Source organism: Cordyceps fumosorosea, assembly GCF_001636725.1.
Source record: "Cordyceps fumosorosea ARSEF 2679 chromosome Unknown scaffold_10, whole genome shotgun sequence".
In the NCBI taxonomy this organism is placed as follows: domain Eukaryota; kingdom Fungi; phylum Ascomycota; class Sordariomycetes; order Hypocreales; family Cordycipitaceae; genus Cordyceps; species Cordyceps fumosorosea.
In genome coordinates, this window is record NW_017387310.1 from 586,284 (window position 1) to 605,175 (window position 18,892).

At 52.7% G+C, this 18,892-nt stretch overlaps 7 protein-coding genes across 7 annotated transcripts; 6 read left to right on the forward strand and 1 right to left on the reverse strand.

The window, feature by feature from the left end:
* Nucleotides 1-379: 379 nt before the first annotated feature.
* ISF_04688 (hypothetical protein) lies at nucleotides 380-2,524 on the reverse strand (the record flags this gene model as incomplete). Its single annotated transcript, XM_018848293.1, has 1 exon — nucleotides 380-2,524. The coding sequence occupies one exon, from the start codon at nucleotides 2,522-2,524 to the stop codon at nucleotides 380-382; it is 2,145 nt and encodes a 714-aa protein (XP_018704628.1).
* A 1,892-nt stretch (nucleotides 2,525-4,416) lies between these two features.
* Nucleotides 4,417-5,055, forward strand: ISF_04689 (hypothetical protein; the record flags this gene model as incomplete). Its single annotated transcript, XM_018848294.1, has 3 exons — nucleotides 4,417-4,469; nucleotides 4,533-4,706; nucleotides 4,767-5,055. 3 exons carry the CDS (start codon nucleotides 4,417-4,419, stop codon nucleotides 5,053-5,055), a joined length of 516 nt encoding a protein of 171 aa, XP_018704629.1.
* A 214-nt stretch (nucleotides 5,056-5,269) lies between these two features.
* On the forward strand, nucleotides 5,270-5,896 carry ISF_04690 (hypothetical protein; the record flags this gene model as incomplete). Its single annotated transcript, XM_018848295.1, has 2 exons — nucleotides 5,270-5,346; nucleotides 5,416-5,896. The coding sequence occupies 2 exons, from the start codon at nucleotides 5,270-5,272 to the stop codon at nucleotides 5,894-5,896; spliced, it is 558 nt and encodes a 185-aa protein (XP_018704630.1).
* A 1,233-nt stretch (nucleotides 5,897-7,129) lies between these two features.
* On the forward strand, nucleotides 7,130-8,073 carry ISF_04691 (ABC bile acid transporter; the record flags this gene model as incomplete). Its single annotated transcript, XM_018848296.1, has 3 exons — nucleotides 7,130-7,197; nucleotides 7,247-7,671; nucleotides 7,736-8,073. 3 exons carry the CDS (start codon nucleotides 7,130-7,132, stop codon nucleotides 8,071-8,073), a joined length of 831 nt encoding a protein of 276 aa, XP_018704631.1.
* Nucleotides 8,074-8,401: 328 nt separating this feature from the next.
* ISF_04692 (hypothetical protein) lies at nucleotides 8,402-8,809 on the forward strand (the record flags this gene model as incomplete). Its single annotated transcript, XM_018848297.1, has 1 exon — nucleotides 8,402-8,809. The coding sequence occupies one exon, from the start codon at nucleotides 8,402-8,404 to the stop codon at nucleotides 8,807-8,809; it is 408 nt and encodes a 135-aa protein (XP_018704632.1).
* A 585-nt stretch (nucleotides 8,810-9,394) lies between these two features.
* ISF_04693 (ATPase, AAA+ type, core) lies at nucleotides 9,395-10,609 on the forward strand (the record flags this gene model as incomplete). Its single annotated transcript, XM_018848298.1, has 1 exon — nucleotides 9,395-10,609. One exon carries the CDS (start codon nucleotides 9,395-9,397, stop codon nucleotides 10,607-10,609), a length of 1,215 nt encoding a protein of 404 aa, XP_018704633.1.
* A 1,685-nt stretch (nucleotides 10,610-12,294) lies between these two features.
* On the forward strand, nucleotides 12,295-17,666 carry ISF_04694 (ABC transporter, transmembrane domain, type 1; the record flags this gene model as incomplete). The annotated part of the gene is made up of 13 exons (XM_018848299.1): nucleotides 12,295-12,489; nucleotides 12,555-13,089; nucleotides 13,148-13,371; nucleotides 13,437-13,716; nucleotides 13,782-14,015; nucleotides 14,070-15,371; nucleotides 15,449-15,557; nucleotides 15,624-15,695; nucleotides 15,755-15,805; nucleotides 15,857-15,921; nucleotides 15,976-16,591; nucleotides 16,644-16,721; nucleotides 16,793-17,666. The coding sequence occupies 13 exons, from the start codon at nucleotides 12,295-12,297 to the stop codon at nucleotides 17,664-17,666; spliced, it is 4,635 nt and encodes a 1,544-aa protein (XP_018704634.1).
* Nucleotides 17,667-18,892: the final 1,226 nt, after the last annotated feature.

An 18,892-nucleotide genomic window follows, 5' to 3' on the forward strand; every position in this document is an offset into this window, starting at 1 on the left:
GTTTCATAGTATCAAATCTTCAAAGTCTTGACCTGCCACCTCTATTGCGTCAGTGTAATCCCCCTCGGGTAGCCGGCATCGTCATGCAGCAAATCCCTGTGCATTGTGCCACTCTCCCCTGCTTTGGCGTCGTGGGCGTTGGGCGTCGCCCCGTCCCGTTGGTCTGTCGTGGACCGCTTCCACCTAGTATCGACGATGGTCTATCACATCACGTATTAGTCTCGCTTCTTGGACGCTTGAAAGAGCAAAAGGTCTCTTTGGTGCAACGCTAAATCTCGCAGACGCCACAAATCTCAAGCCAATAGTTTTCCTTGCTCTGGAAAGCGGCACAGTAAAGCAGGCCGTGTCATAAGCTGCCATGTGGCACCCCTGACCGTTGTTAGAGTGGGCGATGCCGCATCGCCGGAGCTGCAGGCTGCGTCGTGTAATACTCATCGTCGTAGTGAGGAATATTGTCGTCCCAGTCAATCAACCTTTGCTTTCGTGGCGTGGGAAGACTGCCAGATCGACGGCGCGGCCCCAATTCCTGGCGCTTACGACGCCTTTCTCGCCTCTCGTGACGACGGGCCTTTTCACTCTGAAAGTCTTTACACTCGTGCTGCAGCTCCTTGGCTTCCTTGACGTTGCTGAGGGCACCTCGAATGCCCATCGCAGCAATGCCAATCGCCGTTGCGTCCTTGACGAGAGCCTTTGTCTTGAGCTTATTGGCGTCAACTTTGGACAACTTGCCATCTTTGACGGCCTTTTGCCTGGCTTTACGCTTTTCCCAACTCTCAAAAACCTCGTGTGCAGCGTGGATCGTGGCGACACCAGCGAGACCTGAAGTGATCAATTGCTTACCTCTCATTTTCTTTGCCTTTCTCTCATCGTCGTCCGAGTCTCCCAGGTCCGTGTCAGATCCGTAGTCGGAACGGCCTCCACGGCGACGGGTCCGCGAAGCTGACCGATCCCGACCACCTCGGGGTGCCCGTGCGTAATCTCTGTCGTCTCTTTCGTCTCTGCCGTTTCTGTCGCTTCTACCATCTCTGCCGTCTCTGCCGTCTCTGCCGTCTCTGCTATCTCGACCATCTCTGTCGTCGTAGTCGTCCGAGTGGCGCCGAGACCGGTGGCGGTACCCATCGCCAAAGTCGTCTTGGTCGCGACGCCGGTGGTCGTCGGCGGGGCCGGCATCAGCACTGCCGATTCCGAGCCTGGCAAGGCTGTTGCGGGCGCGGTCGACGACGCTGCGGCTTCTGCTGCGCTGTCGACGACGATCGGGAGATGCGTCTCTGGAATCGTAGGAATCCGCACGTCGGCTGCGGCTGCGAGATCGTGAGCGATCAAGGACCTTCTTGGCACCGAGAGCGCCGAGACCAGCCGTTGCGAGTGCAGCAAGACCAGCTCCGCCGGGGCCGCCACCACCACTCTTGGAACGAGCCCGAGATCGAGATCGGCTGCGGCCCGTCTTTTCGTCTTCCTCAATGTCCCTCTTGGAGCCGTTGATGAGGCGGTTGCCGACTAGACCACCGATGACAGACTCGGCGAGACCAAGGGTACCCTTGTCGCCGCCCTGCGCAGCATCGACAGTGGCTGCACCGGCTGCGGCGGTAAACACGCGCTTGGCCTTTTCACCTCGCCAACCACCAGGCTCCTTGGCCACGCGGAATGCCTCGGTGGCACCGGCAAGCAGAGAGGCCATGGCAGCCTTTTGGATCTTGTTGCCTCCGCTGCTGCGCTCCTTGGAGCCGGCGCGGGATCTGTTGGGGCTGCCGCGACGGGACTTGTCGTCACCACCACCTGTAAACTGCTTCACAGCGGCGCCGAGGCCGGTAGCAGCCAGTGCGCTTTCAAGGAAATTCTTGTTGGATTTCTTTTCTTTGCCATCCTCTTCGTCTGAGTAGTAGTCATTGAGCTGCCCATCTCGGCCGCGGTGAAGGAGGAGATTGGCTTTCTCGTCCTTTTTAGCCTGCTGCTTGCTGTAGTACTCAGCGCCCTGATAGCCGGCGAGAGCACCAAAGCCAGCAAGCGCTGCTGAGGAGAGGGCGTTTCGGTGAACATCGCTGCCACCTTCCTTGGCCTCGTGGCGGTCATATAGCTCTTTTCCACCGACGAGCAAAGCAGCGCCAGCGACTGCTGCGATGATCTTTTCCTGCTTGGCCTTGGCCTTGTCCTTCTTGGCGCGCTCTTCGTCTTGGTAGCCGCTGCTGCTGGGGCCACGACGATGACGGCGGTCGTAGTCTCGGTCTCGCTCGTGGTCATATCGTGGATCGTAGCGGTCGTAGCCGCCGTAGCCACGAGGGCGACCGTAGTCATCCTCCCAGGGGCCAGCAGAGCGGGCGCGGCGTATGTCTCTGCCAGTAGGGGGCGGGAAGTCGCGACGAATCTCTTCCACGGACAGGTCGCTGTCTTGTCGGGGAACTAGATCGCGCGAGTGTGTCTTGGGAAAGTCGCGCGGGTCGAGGAACCTGTCGCGGGTAGCCTCTCGACGCTCTTCGCGAACATATTGGCGGGGATAGTCCCGGTCATAGGGATCGTAGGAGGCCATGGGCAGTGAAGGCCCTTGGTCTGGTGAAGTTGACTGGATAGGTAGGTTGATGCTGATGAATGAGGGGTATGTTGTGCAAGTCGAAAAAGATCGAGAAGATGTGAGATGAAGAATGTGAGTTGCCGGTGGAGAAGCGGGCGTAACAAGTGAGGCGAAGCGTCAGATAACTGCACCAAGGTGGCACCAAGCTCAGCAAATGACGAGGTGAGGACGAGTGGGCTGCGTTGAACTTGGCAGCAGGGCACCAGGGGTCAGGATGGGCTCAGGATGTAGCTAGTGCGTGTAGTGTATAGTCCTGATGTGACGAAAATATTGATGACTCGATATGAATTGGGTAGAAATTTCTGGGACAAAGGGTTTGGTTTGGGCGGTAAAATGGAAGAGGCAGGGGAAGACTCTGGAAGAGAATTGGCGGGGCGTGATGCTGAGGAGGGGCAGCCATGACGGTAACAAGTGGAGGAGGCCGGGCAATTAGTGGCATTGTGCCCAGGCAGCGGCTTGTGGCGTTGGGGCAAGTACATAGGGGACAAGTAGCCAGACCCTGGTCTTGGAAAGAAGCGATTTATGCTATTGACAGGGTCTCTTGATTATAATGAACAGAAAAGATGGTGTCGACCTTTGTTTGTTTGGTGACTACGGATATGCTTGGGCTTGTTGATTGATGGCTGTCTGCTGCAGTCGCTGCGCCACTCACGACAACGGTGCAGGTACCTCGACTTCTACCTAATAAGTACATAAGTAGGTACTAAATGATTCGGCAGTTTTGACTCAACGGCAATCCACCGTGGTAGAAACAACAGCCAGATACGCGATTCAACATGCTGCAGTAGTCCCCTTACTTGCCCCCCGTATATTCGCCATCGGCCGCCCCGGGCTCCGGTGCCGTTGCCATGTACCACGCACGGCATTATCGAGGCAACAGCCCTGCCTCAACACAAGGTTCCATCCGGAAGCATAGCCACGATGTCTCGATTCAACTGGCGAAAAATGAAACCCCCCCCCCATTACCACGCAAAAGTGTGAGCGTTAAGAAGCTGCCCAGCGAAACGCCTCACCCAATCACCAGCCCCACTGCGCCACACTCGATACCAGCCCTGCAAGTACTTCTCTGCCAATGATGTCACCTTGTGTCGTCCATCCGTCTATCTCAACCGCTCACCACGTTTGCGGAATTTGTTTCCCAGAATCTGGCCAGTATTTCAGAAACACAACTCCAAAAATGAATCCAAAAACCTCTGCCACAAAACATCACACGTCTCCAGCAAGGCCCGTCCCGCTCCGCGACCCATAAACTACTCCATGCGGCCAAGACGAGCCAGCCAGCCGTGCCACAGAAGGAGAAAGAGCATTGTTCATGGCCGCGTACAAGGCCGACACCTGGAGTTTTGGCGTGCTGCCTTTTGCACACACCGAAAGGGTATTTAGTGAAGGCGATAGCATTTCCTGATCGCACAAAATGACACCCTCGTCCTTGGCAACCATTTAATACGGTGGATTACGTATAACAACAGACATGGCACCTACAAAGATCTTCACCCATGACGCCCAAGTCTCATAATAGTCCACGCAGTATCCATGGTGCATTGCCACTCAACATATCCTTCACCTAAAAGGCAGGTTACACTTGTCCATCTCGTATCCAGAGTATCACTGTACTGTGCCAAGTACAGTGCGAATTCCTTCACCCCGCAAAAACCCGTCAATCGCACTGTCTCCCCCGCCATCTCAGCGGGGCTTCCAAATTTGGCAGGAGCGCAACCATCACCACGGTCTCGATCGCCAGAGTGCCGCGTAACCCGCTTGTCAGCTTGTCTTTAAAATCACCTCTACGTCCTCCAGCCTCGGAGCTGTTCTTCTCATCTGTAACCATTTTCCAGTACGAGTTTTCCATCATGAAGCTTGCCCTCCTCTCACTCGCTGCCGTGGTCAGCGCTGTCGCTCCTCGGTATGTTCACTAGGATCTACTATGCAGTGTCGAACACTTCAGCTCAGCTCACAATTCGAGCAGCGACCCTCCCCCGTCGAACACCAATCCTGTTCAGACTGGAGGCGAACCGACGCCTACACGCAGCCTCAGCATCATCCAGCCAATCGTCTCCTTTACCCCGTTCCCGACAACCGACTCGGGTACAATTACAATCCCGATCATCACCAGCGATTCAACGCAAACCACACACATCTCGTGAGTTTCCTCAATATTTTGAGTGTAAAATTTGAGTGTAAAACAACTAACCCAATGTAGCTCTACCATCTCGGAGTCTTCCCCTGTGCCGACTTCTAACACGTCCGGCTCGAGCTCGCACCACCACAGCAGCTCTGGGATTAGCACGCACAATTCAACGGCTTCGAGCACCACTGGCACCGGAACAGGCACCGGAACAGGCACCGGAACAGGCACAAGTGGCTCTCCCTCGAGCTCCAGGACCACCAGTGCGCCATCCAGCTCACTGTCCAGCGCTGCCGCCGCCGCCGCAACGGCCAATATTATCGCTGGTATTGCTGCCGTCGCTGGCCTCGTCATGGCCGCTTAAATGCCTAGAAGCCTCAATTATGTGAAAGTGATATAAGTAATGGGTCTTGCTACGAATTAAATAGTGTCCATGTAAATTGAATATAACAGTGGCTTGCTGAACCGTTTCCATGAAGAGTGCCATGGCGCCGTGTACTGATAATACTGCTACAGGTATCTCCCTGCCTAGCTTGCCCCTCCCATTTTGCCACCAGCATCAACACATGTCTATCAGAATGTCTTCCAGCAAGCATCCAAATTGCCAAAAACTCATCCAACGTGTATCCGAGTTTTTATCCGAAGTCGAAAATCTGTAAGTGGGCGCATATCCACCCGGCCGCCCGCCACCACTAACCAGCCGATGATCTGCGATTGCAAACAGCACCCCCGGCCGCGATCTAGAGCGGCGCCTCAACCGCGAGTACGGCCCCGGAAACGCCTTCTATGATGATTTTGCCCGCTTGATCCGCGAGGGCCTCGAGTACAACGAGGGCTGGGTCGCCACTGATGAGGTGCAGGGCGCGTACTACCGGCGCACGCGAATCAGCCCGCCCACTGAGGCTACGCGCTTTTGCAGCATCACCACCGTCTACATGGACCCCCGCGCGGGCCACCAAGATATTCTGCGCGGCCAGTACCACCTGCACCCATATGGCGAGATTAACTGCGTTATACCAATGTCAGATGGCGCGCAGCTCAAAGGCATGAGCGGCTGGCAGGGTGCGGGCTGGACGTCCCCCGGCCCAGGCACGCATCACTATCCAGAGGCACGGACAGGGGCTGTCGTGGTGTTGTTCTTCTTACCGGCGGGGCGCATCTCATACAATGCCACCCCAGGTGCACCGCAGCCAGTTTCGGTGTAATACGAAAGGTGCAGCACCTGCTCGATGCGATGCCCTTCAACTGTATGCTATGGCAGTGACTCGTCCACAAAAGTGTCTTCAAGCGCTTTCTTTGTCTCTATGGAATCAGAAATCACCAAACGTCACATAATCACCCCGTGTAACTCCGGGTCCTGTTGGGCGCTTATGAGAATTACCTACAAATAAGACTACCCCTCCCCCCGCCCAGCCCAGAGATGGACGCAACTCAACTACTACTGCCATCAAACAACACGGCAGTGACGAATGCTCACGATCGAAATGGAATACTTCACAAATACTATAGTTGACAGAGAACATATAGAAACTCTTGCAACGACGCTGATCTCGGCTTTAGGGATTCTCGGCTTAGTGACCAAACTATGGCCGCGCCGCGAATCACCAGGGCATGCCGAGCTCTCTCCTTATCGCTGAGCAGCTCTGTTGGTCGGTCTGGCTGCTACATGCTACTTTATCGTTCAGTCGGCCCGGCTAGGTCATGCGAGCTTGTCTTGGGTACGTATCCTCTCATATGTGGCCGCTTCTATGGCTGACTCTGTAGGAGATGCTTGCCTCTCAAACCGGCCTTGTGCTCACGGAAGGCAGCTATGAAATACGATTCATAGCAAGTGTTAATGGAGCGGTTATGAGTGCTATTCATCTTGTGGCGCTGTATCGTGGCGATGCTGCCATCACACAAGGACTGGCTTCTCTGTCGCTGCTCTCCGCGCACCTTTTCGTTCCCCGGTCGGCGGACCAGTTTATTGGTGGCAAGCTAGTTGATCGCCAAGAGTCAGCCTCTATACTGGAAAGGATCAGCTTCACCTGGGCTGCTAGCTCACTTGACGACAAGTGCGACAACCTTCCCGTGCTTCCCACCTCGCCACACAGGCAAAGCGGTATGCAGAGCGCTGCGACCGTGCTGCATCGCTGACTGGATCACTGCTTCAGCGCTTTAGCCAGCCTATGATAATACACTGGATCTTCGCAGTTGCTGGAACCACTGTATCGATTGTGCCGCAATATGTCACCTACAAACTGCTAGGATACCTCGAAACGCAGTCATCGAGCACTTCGCACGGTTTCTATCTGGCAATGGCCCTGGGTGGCTGTAAATTTTTCACTGCATGGCTGGGATATATGTCGGACTGGTTTTCGAGTTGTCAGCTCTTTTCTCCCACGCGGATGATACTGATGTCGCTGGTGTGTGACAAGACTCTCCGAATGCCTAACGTCATGGATGACAAATCATCCAAGGACGAGGACGACGAGTCATCAATCTTCAAAGAAATGCGTAGGAACGGGTAAGCTGCATTGCTCCATCAACTTGAAGTGTACTAATAATGACTTCAGAGCGAAGGCTTCCATGGTCTTCACCCACTCTCACAGGGTGCCCAACATTGTCACAAAACTACTCACCACACTGATATTTCTGAATAAATTGGTTGGATGGCGAGTTCTGGTTCCCACACTGAGCTTGGCGTTCTTCTTCATGGGAATTGACGCAATAATTGCCCTACAACACCACAAAACTGAGGAAGCCTTGAACAAGCAGACCAGCGAAAACTCAACCGTGATTGCTAATGCGCTGCTAAAAATTCGTCAGATAAAGCTATCTGCCGCTGAAGACGAGTGGATGATTAAGGCCAGAGAAATCCGAAGCAAGGAGCTGAGGCTGCGCAGGAAGCATTCACTCCTCATCTGTGCTTCAAAATTGGTCAGCGGTGTCGTTTCGGCCGTTCTGGCCGGAGTACCTCTTTATCTATGCACTCTCAGAGGTGAGAAAATGACAGCAGCTGTCGCATTTGCATGTTTAAGCTTGCTTGCTTCATGACTTGCAAGCCAGTCTTGCGTCGCTGCCATTTGAGGTATCGGACTGGGTGGAAGGATGGAATGGATTGCAAAGGCTGCAAGGTTATTTCGCGGCTCCCGAAGCAGAAAGGACCACTGAAACTGCGTCTGAGGATATTTTGTTGGACAAGGCGGCTATGGCGTGGAATAAGGACGCCCGAAAGGATGGCAAACTCGAGCTCAAGGCCTCGCTTCAGTTTCCCCGTGGCCAACTCAGCGTGGTCACTGGAAAAACGGGCTCGGGACAAAGTCTTCTTCTGAGCTCCATTGCAGGCGAAGCTGCACTTCTCTCTGGCGAGTTCCGTGCGCCAGTGCCCCACGCCGCCTGACTCGGAGGTGATTATAACCCAGAGCAGTGTGACCAGGAAATGGCAATCGTTACGCAATCACCCTGGATGGACAATAAGTCTGTACGAGAAAACGTCCTTTTTGTTCTACCATTTAACGCAGAACGCCACCAAGCAGCAATTCACTGCTGCGCTCTGGAAAAAGATCTCGCAGCCCTGCCGGATGGAGACAGCACTGTGATCGGTGCAAAAGGGACCCCTTGAGTGGTGGACAGGCATGGCGCGTTGCACTCGCCAGAGCACTATACTCTGACGCAAAGGTCATTCTCATCGATGACGTCTTGTCCGCAGTGGACACGGAAGTGCGGCAATGGCTGGTGGAAAAGGCCTTTTGCGGATCGCTTGCTCAGGGCCGAACGAGGATTTGGCGACACATCAGGCCATGCAGTGTGTGCAGAAAGCTGCCATGACTGTGACTATTGAGGGTGGACGCGCCGAGGAGACGATTCAGTTGGAAAACAAGGTTTCTGACGTTGTTGCTGAAGACCAGGCTCCTGGCGCTATTGCTAAAGACGTCGCTCCTTCAAAGGGACTGCCACAGCCCCAAGCCGAGCCGGGGTGCAAAAGCAGGGCTGCTCCGAAGCTCGCTTCTCAAAATCCATATGCACCATATTATCGGGCTATCGGAGGTGTCAAAGTCGTCTTATTTGTGCTGGTGACGCTGGCCGTGTCGACGGCACTAGAATATACTCGAAGCGATGGCTGCAACACTGGATAGCCCGATTCGAGATGCTCAGCGAGGCCGACGGCTACAGAGAATCAGACGCTACATATTTCGGAGGCGCATATCTCTTGATTGCCACTGCAAACAGTATCGTGAGCGCTGTTATTACATATTTGTCTTCGTATCTTGGCCTCCGCGCATCATCCTGCCATCGGTGGCATTGCTCGGAGTCTTCCATTCACCATTGCAGTGGCTAGAAAAGACTTCAAGAGGGGATATTACGTCTAGACTCGGGCCTGATGTGCACAAGCTGGACGGAAAAGTAATAGAAGATATTCTAGAAGCCCTGCGAAGTGGGATGGGTGTGTTGATTATACTGTTCACAAGGTATGTTAGCCGACTTGTCTTGTCGTAGATGCAAGCTAACGTGTGCAGTGCCTCCATCTCCGGCTATCAAACCATCGCCACGCTGCTACTGCTATTTCTTTATTACAAAATCACATATCGATTGATGCCAGTGTCAAAGAAACTCAAGATAAGAAACTCAAGATATTGAGCGACGGTGGCACCGCGGCCTTCTATCAGCGGCTGCAGGATCTCCAACAAATCAATGCGCTGCTGACGCTGCGCACCTTCAACATGTGCGACTACTTTCTCCACGACGTTTACGAGCATCTCGACAATCGGACACGCTACAAGCGGTGTTTGGACCTCTGCGGGGAAATGATGAAGTTCCAACTCGCGGCCGTTGGCGTGCTGTTCGTTACAAGCATCGCAGTTGGCGCAGTGGCGACGCGGGCGGATGCGGGTTCTACCGGCGTTGCGCTCTTGTTTGCCAACCAGTTTAGCAAGGTCATGTCAGAGCTACTGCAGCGGCTGGTCGACGTTGAGGGCGACATGGTTAGCGTTAGTAGAGTGGACGAGTATGCGGACCTGCCCGCGGAGAGGGTGGACGGAGAGGATCTACCTGAAGCTTGGGCGCTACAGGGCGAGCTGAAAGTTTCTGGACTGACGGCAAGCCCCGAAATGAATTTCGAACAATGTTTGCTGCAGGATGTTTCGTTTTCAGTGAGCCCAGGGGGACGGGTTGGCATCGTGGGACGGACGGGCGCGGGCAAGTCGTCGCTCACATTGGCACTGACACGGCATTTGCAGATGAGGGGAAGCATCACCATAGATGGCGTGGATCTGACGTCTGTCAATGTGAAAGAGCTTCGAAGAAGACTCTTGGTGATATCGCAGGATCCTTATCTGTTTGGAGCTACTTTGCGCGAGGTGGTCGACCCGGCTGGCGTCCACACCGACGACGAAATCCGAAACGTTCTCACCACTGTTAGTTTTCCGATAGAGCAAAAAAGTAGTGAAATCAAAGACGTTTCCTCCACTGCTGGGGTTTCGACCGAGCAAAAAAGCAGTGAAATCCAAGCCGTTCCCTCCACTGCCGCGGCTTCGACCAAGTCAAAAAGCAGTGCTTCAACAGCCATTAAACTTGACTTCGAGGTTGGCCACGGCGGGCTGAAACTGTCCCAGGGACAGCGACAGATGCTGCGACTCGCGCAGGTGCTTCTCGCGGACCGGCGCATGATCATCATGGACGAAGCGACGAGCGCTCTGGACGCGGATGACGACGCAGCTGTCCAGCTCGCACTCCGCTATGCGGAGGGGGGTAAAGCAAAGCTCCTCGTCGTGGCACACCGTCTCGCAACTGTCGCTGACTTTGACATGCTGCTGGTTGTGGAAAACGGACGGCTGGAGGAGAGCGGCCGGCCGGCGGAGCTGTATCAGAAGGGCGGCTTGTTTACGGATTTGGTGAATTCGAGTGTGGACAAAGATGAGCTATTGAAAAAGTTTTAAGTAGATGGTTTCTTCTGTTGATGGGTACTCGGACTGTTCGAGTTGCGCAACTTGCTGTTGTTGCGCGCTGTCATCTTACTACATACAGTACTGGGTAAGGGCATTGGAATTTTCTTTGTATAGCCTTTTATGGTAATGGAAACACTGGGTCGTAAAGCCATTAATTCAGACTTTACAGAAATGTGAAAGTATCTCGGGTTTACAGCTAGGAAGCCTTCACTCCTATAGAAGGGGCGCATGGAATGCGAGTTGGCTCAGATAAAATGTAAAAGCAGCAGGAACAGATTATGTAAAGGTCTCGCGCCATGCACCCCCTGGATTAGAAATGTTGCTCGCAATCCTCAGGGTGACAGGTTGGTGTACTTTCCCGTCGTCCCCAGATTCCGTCCATGCATGAGATGCCAGCGGCTACTCCAGTGTCTCCATTCGCTAGTGAAGGCAGCCGGGGCCACCCGGTGGGCAAGCACGCGGGGGTTGTCTTGCAGAAATGATGTCGATTATTCGGGTCTCGGGCTTGACTATGTATATGCACCACAGTGGGCGCTGCGACATGAATCCTTCAAAGGATTGTGCGCTTGGCACCGCATGAGCCCCAACACGAAAGGGAGCATGATTGGGTTCGATGGTGAGTTGGATGCGTGAAATGGGATCGGCTTGCTTGAATATTGAATCTTTGATGGATAATAGAACGCGGCGGATAATGAAAGACGGCTCGGTCCTTGCCCGGGCGTGGAACTTTTGTGGTGGCAGCTGCAACAATCAGTTCATACCCGATGGCCCTGCCAACTCAATCAACTGCAGGAAAAAAGTCTCATTGATAGCCGTGTACTCAGTGCACATATAAAGGGAAGGATTGCTTCTGAGGGGTAAATCTGCAGTTCTTCCCATTTCACCTCTGCATCAATAGCAAAAAGCAAGCAGCGAATGATTCGAATGATGAACATGTGTATCCCGATGGCGTCGGCTCTTTTTATCAGTAAGCCAGGCAAACACGCTTTGCATATCTTTACCTATTTTCTAAATGCTGACTTGGGGGCAAACGAAGTCACCGCGATGTCTGCGGCAGTTGGCGGCGAGGGAGGCAAGTGATCCTCGGGCACCAAAGCGTCTGCGGACGTTGGGTAGATGGATGATGCGGTTGTGGGATCACGTTTAAAGCGATGATTTCGCAGAAGATGAGTGGGAGATGATGTATGCCAAAGCTAGCGGAATTCGACCACAATCTCCTTCTTTCGAAGAAATACCTTGTTGACTTGTATGTACGGGCCTGCGTGGCCGTGTAGACGTGGTACAGTACGTTTATGGATGCCGCACTGGTCTTGATACACTGTACCTCTGCAAAAGGCCCATCCACCAACCTCATTTAACACCACCCACCGAGGATTTATATCGACACAAGTATACATGCAAATTGATTTGGCGTGCTCAGATAACATTATGTCGGGGTTAACAACTGCCCCGTCCTCGGTGCCAGGGTTATCAACCCCCCCATCTGCTGCAGCTCGGCATCACCACCTCCCTCCCCTCCCATCTTCTCCTTGGGGGGCCCTCCATTCGACGGACGAGACAGCTTTCGTTGATTTTGGCCTGTACCGGAATTCGATCTCGCACACGCTACTTCTATACGCCTAGGAGTGTCTTTGCTTAGAGAATTGACGGCTTAGCTTGAATATATATTCGCAACAATGCCGACTGCAGGCGATGACCAGGCGTTTGGGCCGCAGCACGCAACTTCGTTTGACTTTACTCTAAAATTTGAGCAGACCGCTCTCGGGATCTTACCTACTGGCTTGCTAATTGCCGCGGCTCCCTTGTTTGTTTACGTTTGCAAACGACGACCTGCGTGTGCTCGTGCGGGAATCACTCTGTGGATCAAGCTGGTGAGTACCGATGGGCCTGATGTTGATTCGCAGCTTCGAACACAATGCTGACTTTCACCGTATAGGCTGCCACGCTGCTGCTTTTTGCCTTGGAGATTTCTAGCCTTATATTGTACTGCAAAACCCCCTCCATTAGATCCGATACCGCGCTCGCCGCCGCTTCCGTGTCCTCCGTCGCCAGCTTCACCATTATCATTCTCATTGTTGTTGAGCACCGCTTTACATTGCGACCAACCTCGCTTCTAAGCCTCTATATTCTGTTGAGCCTCGCCCTTGATATAGTCAAAAGCCGCTCCTACTTTCTGAGGCATGGCCTAGGCACTCTGGGTGGCCTGTCCGCCGCTGCAGCTGCTGTCAAAGCTGGCATTATCGGCGTGCAGGAAGTTCCCAAGACGACTCTTCTGCTAGACGAAGGCCTGAGACGACACGCCAGTAAAGAATCAACCAGTGGCTTCTGGAGTCGGAGCGTCTTTGCTTGGCTTCATCCTATTTTTTCTGTCGGGTTTCGCCAAACACTGAGCCTCCAAGACTTGGAGCCTTTGGACACGGATTTGTCGACGCGGCCGCTGTTCGAAAAGTTTAGCCCTCACTGGGATACAAGTGTGCATCTTTAAGATCCATCGCAGCAGGAATTGGTAAAGCTAATATCAGTCACAAGGGAAAACTCGTTCGTCCAACGGCAGCCTCGTTATCGCTTGCTTCGCTACTTTGTGGCGGCCATTTTGTGCTGTCATTCTCCCCCGACTTCTTTATTCAGGCTTGACCTTCGCCCAGCCATTTCTCCTGCAGCGCATTCTGGATTATGTGCAGAGGAGACAGGCTCAAGAATACGCTCGAGTCGGCCTCATTGCTGCTTCCGGCCTCGTATTTGGGGCTAGAGGGGTACTTAGCTCAAACTACCAAATCTCTTGTTTAGGCGCTGTTGGCTAATGCGATTTTCTGTACAGCTTGCGAGAGCGGCCTATATGCATGCCAATTATCGTTGCGTCACTGCCGTTCGTGCTGTTCTCATCGCGGCCATGGCGGATAAGCAGCTTCGTCTTACGCGAGCCGAGGCAAAAAAATCGGCGATTTCCACGTTAATGACCGCCGATGTCGAAGGGATTGAACAAAGTCTGCCAGACGTTCATGATCTTTGGAGCTACTTGCTCGATATTTCTTTTGGACTATTTCTCCTCTACAAGTTTATTGGATTAGCATCTCTGACTGTTTTTGGTCCTTTCGTTTGTAAGTCGGTTTTTTTTTCATCACGTACGTCGACACTCCATTCGTCTAATAGGTTATTGTCTTAGTTTCAATCCTTTATGGAATCGTGGTTGGCAATTGGTCCGGGAAAGCACTGGCGACTTGGAACGCGAGCATCGAATCCAGAGTGTCCAACCTATCAATCATTCTATCGCAGCAAATTCCCATTCGAATGATGGGTCTGGGCCCTATGGTTTCTAAATATGCTCAAAAACTGCGCGAAACAGAGATGGACTGCTCACGACGGTTTCGTGTGTGTACGACAACTACGATGACGGGAGGTAAGTCCCTTTCAAAGTCACCGGCGCTTCTTAGGTATTGACAGCGCCTGCCAGCATTGGCGATAGAGGCACTCACCCCAGTCATCATTCTGGCTGCGGCCCTTTTTTGGACACGATTCGATAATGGATTCACCGCGTATGTGGCCTTCCCGACCCTATCGCTGATCGCGATTGTTCAAATGCCACTCTTCTACTTGGTAGACACCTATACCAGTCTCCCAAAGATTTGGGAATGCATGAAACGCATTCAAAACTACTTGCAGCTTCCTGAATGGATAGACAGGCGCCAACACCACGATGGCGACGTCCTTCAACTGAAAGAACACCAACAAACTGATGCACACCATTTACGAGACGAAGGAGAAGACGGCGGTGAAGCCGAGTCTAGGCAAATGAGTGATGAGGAGTTTTATCAGGAGAAAAGCGAAGAGGCCGTTGTTGAGCTGAAGGATGCTTGGGTCGGGCCAGCCGGTCAACCCGTGGCAATCTTGCAGGGCATTAATCTGCGGATTTTGCGATCCAGAATTATTGCACTAATTGGATCGATTAGCTGTGGAAAGTCAACATTTCTTCAAACCTTGATCGGAGAGGGTACAATTCTGCATGGCGCTGTCATCGTTGCCAAGCTAAAATGGGCATTTTGCGACCAAAGTCCTTACCTGACCAATGCCAGCATCAGAGACAACATCATTGGACCGAACACCTATGATCAGAAATGGTATCATTCTGTCGTCGGAGCCTGCCAACTTTTGGATGACTTTGGTCAACTCGCCGCTAGTGATAAGACGGTAGTTGGCAGCGATGGCATGAACTTGAGTGTTGGCCAACGGCATCGAGTTGCGCTGGCCCGAGCTGTCTACACCAGGGCCGATATCGTGATCGTGGATGATATTTTCGGATCTCAGGATCAAATAACGGCACGAGCTATCATAAAAAGACTACTGGGACCCGATGGCCTGCTCAGGCGGTTGAAGACGACTGTCGTTTTCGCCACGCACCTAGGCATTGCTCTGGATGTCGCTGACGAGCTGTTTCAGATTCACAACACCAAGATCCTTCACTATAAAGAGGAACTCAAAAATGACGTCTTGAAAGAGTGCTTAGTTGATGCAATGGGGTTGACAAAACAAATGGCGGAGAACTTGAAAGCCACCAAGGCAACCTCGACTGGCCCCCCAGCGAGCAAGCCTGAAGCCGACATTCATACGCAACCCGAAGATGAAGCTGCTGAGGACTTGGTTCGAACGAGAGGGGAGTTTGGCCTCTATCGATTTTATTTTGGATCGTTTGCGAAGGCGCGGGTTTTCGTATGGGTTACTTCCATGCTCATCGTGGTATTCTGCGACAATTTTCCCAGTATGTACACCTGCTACCACCTGGCTTTTCGCTTCTTTTGATCCTTCGCCGTGTAGCTTTTCTAACAGTAACAACAGACGGTTATGTCCGAATATGGGTGGAATACGGCCCCAACAACAATCTCTATCTGATCGGATTTGCTTTGATTGCCTTTGCGCGAGTCACGCTTGGACTTTGGAGTCAGAGGTTAGTGTGCTGACACCTCTTACTTTTCGAAATAACGAAAGTACCAATTAATGACTTACCGAATAGACTTTTCTACCTCCGAATTCTTCCTGAATCCGGCGCAAGACTTCATCAACTGCTTTTGGATGCGTCAATGAAGTGAGTTTGAGCCCCGCTAGTAGTCAGACTGGATCACCAAAATTTCTAACATAGTTCAGTGCCACGTACAACTTCATCTGCACTGTTGATAGTGGATCGCTGCTCAATCGGTAAGGAGTGGGAACATGATGCGCGGAGGTGCAATGCTGACGCTGCTGCAGATTCAGTCAAGACATGAGCCTAGTTGTCCAGACGCTGCCAATTGCCATGTACAGATTCATTTTCAGTGGGTGTTAAGCGACTTTTCTGGTAAAAGTGCATTCTAACTGTGTGCCTCCAGTGTTGTACTCTTCCTTTATAAGTATAGGGTTTGTGATGGCCGCGTCATCATATGCGACAATCGCTCTACCTATTATCGTGGCTGCCATATATTTCATCCAGAAGTACTACTTACGCACATCTAGACAACTTCGCTACCTTGATCTAGAGTCCAAGACACCCTTGTTCGTACGTTTCAAGGAGACTGCGAACGGCTTGCACCACATCAGGAGTTTTGGGTGGCTATCAACCCAGCTTGAGAAGAATCTTGTTCTTTTGGATGCATCTCAAAGAGCGTATTACCACATGTTTTGTGTTCAGCGCTGGCTCAACTTGGTCTTGGACCTGTTGGTTGCTGTTGTGGCCGTCTTCGTCGTCAGCATCGCGCTCTATGTCAAGAGCTCAAGCTCTCCAGCGGCGATGGGTCTGGCATACTTGACACTAATCGATTTTGGGGGAACTCTCACGATCGCTGTGAAAAGATGGACAGAAATGGAGATCGCACTGGGGTCCATCGCTCGATCCAAGTCTTTCGTGCAAGATACGCCGCAGGAAAAGGACGGCCCCGACTGCAGTCTGCCCAAAGATTGGCCGCGGCGCGGGGAGATCGAGTTCAAGAATGTAACGGCCGGGTACAAGTAAGTAGCAGCGCAACTGCGATCATTTGCGCAATGACTAATGTCTAAGTAGCGCGGATTCAGTTCTTACCGATATCTCATTTACGATCTTGAGCGGCGACAAGGTGGCCATCACGGGCAGATCCGGGAGGTAAGGCGCCCTGTCACGAATAGTACGTGTATCTTGTGGAGCTATAAAAACTAACGGGATTGAGCCTTCAGCGGTAAAAGCTCTCTGCTAGTGACATTGCTTAACTTTCTTGACTATTCTGGTTCTATACGTATCGATGGCGTCGACATCAGTCAAGTCCCGCGGCAGGCACTGAGGGAGCGGATTACGACTATTTCACAGACGCCTGTTATTCTTGATGGCTCTGTCCGATCCAACCTGGTCCCCTTTGTCGATTCAGGCTTCCCCGAGTCCATAATCAAGACTACATTGAGACAACTGGGATTATGGGAGGTTATCCGGTCAAGGGGTGGGCTGGACCAGGACATCCAAGAAGCAGGGTTGTCGGCGGCCCAGCAGCAGCTACTATGTATTGCACGGGCATTGCTGCACCATGTGCAAACGGACAGCAAGATTATCTTGCTGGATGAGGTCACGGCTTCGTTGAGTACGGCGTCGACTCTCGAGGTGCAGCGCATTTTCGTGGATGCTTTTCAAGGGTGCACAGTGCTGAACATTGCGCACTGGGATTCGCCTATACAAAAGCCCGATCTCAAGCTCAACATTGTCAACGGCAAGCTTGCTTCTGCATGGAGAAGCGCCTTCGAGCCTGTTGACGAAGAAACGATCGAGAGGGATATGGAGCAGGCGGAGCGTTGCATGGAGGAGGTTCGCCGACTCAGGCTGAAGGAAGATGCTGAACAGCGCCAGCTTCTGGCGCGGGAGCGGGCATTTGAGGAGATGGTGGGAATGGAACTCGTGGGATCGGATTGCATGGCACCTGGCGGACAGTCTTCGACCGCTGCTCAGTCTCCCGCTCTTCTGAACGCAAGCGGTTGCCCTTTGGCGCCGGGGTGTCAAGCCATGATATGCGATGTAAATGCGGTGGATGACCAGGAGGACTTTGGAGGTGGAAGGGAACAGTGATATACCACTGTTTCAATTTGGCTTTAACTTGTCGCACAGCTTCCAGCTGGCAATGAATGCGGCGCAGCAATCTGCAGAGCAGCAAGAAAAGGCCAACGCAGCACGGGTTATTGTCTCGTTAGGTGGCTGGACGCGGGGAAACAGCAGGCAGGGCATGGATGGGATTTTACAGCGTTACTTCATTAATCGGTAATGGTTTTGGTTCCAAAGCACAGCTCGTCAGCGCGGGGAAGCTGAGTCGGCTATACAAAAAACGAGGGTCATGTCTGGGCTATGTGGCATTGAAGGTGACATTTCGAGAAATCTGTTCAAGATACTGGGTGACTTGTTAGACTTGCAGCCTGTTGTGGACAAGCCACAGGCGGCCACCCGGAGCTACATTGCGACCGTCGGACTGCTGGGCAGCGGGGAGGGTCAATGTGGCTCAATATTACTACAGTATGGGTGTCGTGCAGATACGAATAAAGACAGATGGAGAGAGAGAGAGATGAGCAAGGTGATTTTACTAGTGTTAGCACCACCCATCGCCATGGAGGCTGAGAGGGCGGAGGCGCTTTTGGGCAGTATCGCGGAGAGAATGGATGGATCATGAAAAGCCACCCTCGGCTCATCCATTGCAAAAGTGAGAGGTGAAAATTGAGTTTCCAATTGTTCAATTGTTGGCACAGTCCACATTACCTTTTGTTGGCAATTGATTTGATGGGCGTAGTTTGCGGGGTTGGCCGGGGGCGGGGAAGTTGAAGGATGGATGGTGGATGGATGGTGGATGAATCCAAGGATTATGGGGATAATGGATGGAGGAGGTTGTCGAGTCGAGGCTCTTTGTGGGGAAAGAATGCGGAGGCGCTTTGACCTGAAGCTTGCCTGCCTCGGCAGCCAAAGGAAAGAAAAACATCTGACGGGCCAGCAGCCATCCATCAGTCATCAGCCAGCAGCCATCAGCCATCAGCCATCAGCAACCATCAACCATGGCAGCCAGCCATCCAGCCATCCATCCATCCATCCATCCATCCATCACAGGAAGAAGCGTGCGGGTACCTCGGAACCAAGGCGGTGGCGTTCATATGAAGATGCCTGTCTCTGCCTGTCTGAACGCAGTCACTTTGCCAAGTAGTGGTGGTGATGGCTGCGCTTGCAATGTCTCTCCATCTGACAAGGAGTAGGGACTGACTTCCACATGCTTGTCTCCCGATGCATCAAAATTTCATCAAAGCGAATCCCGAAGC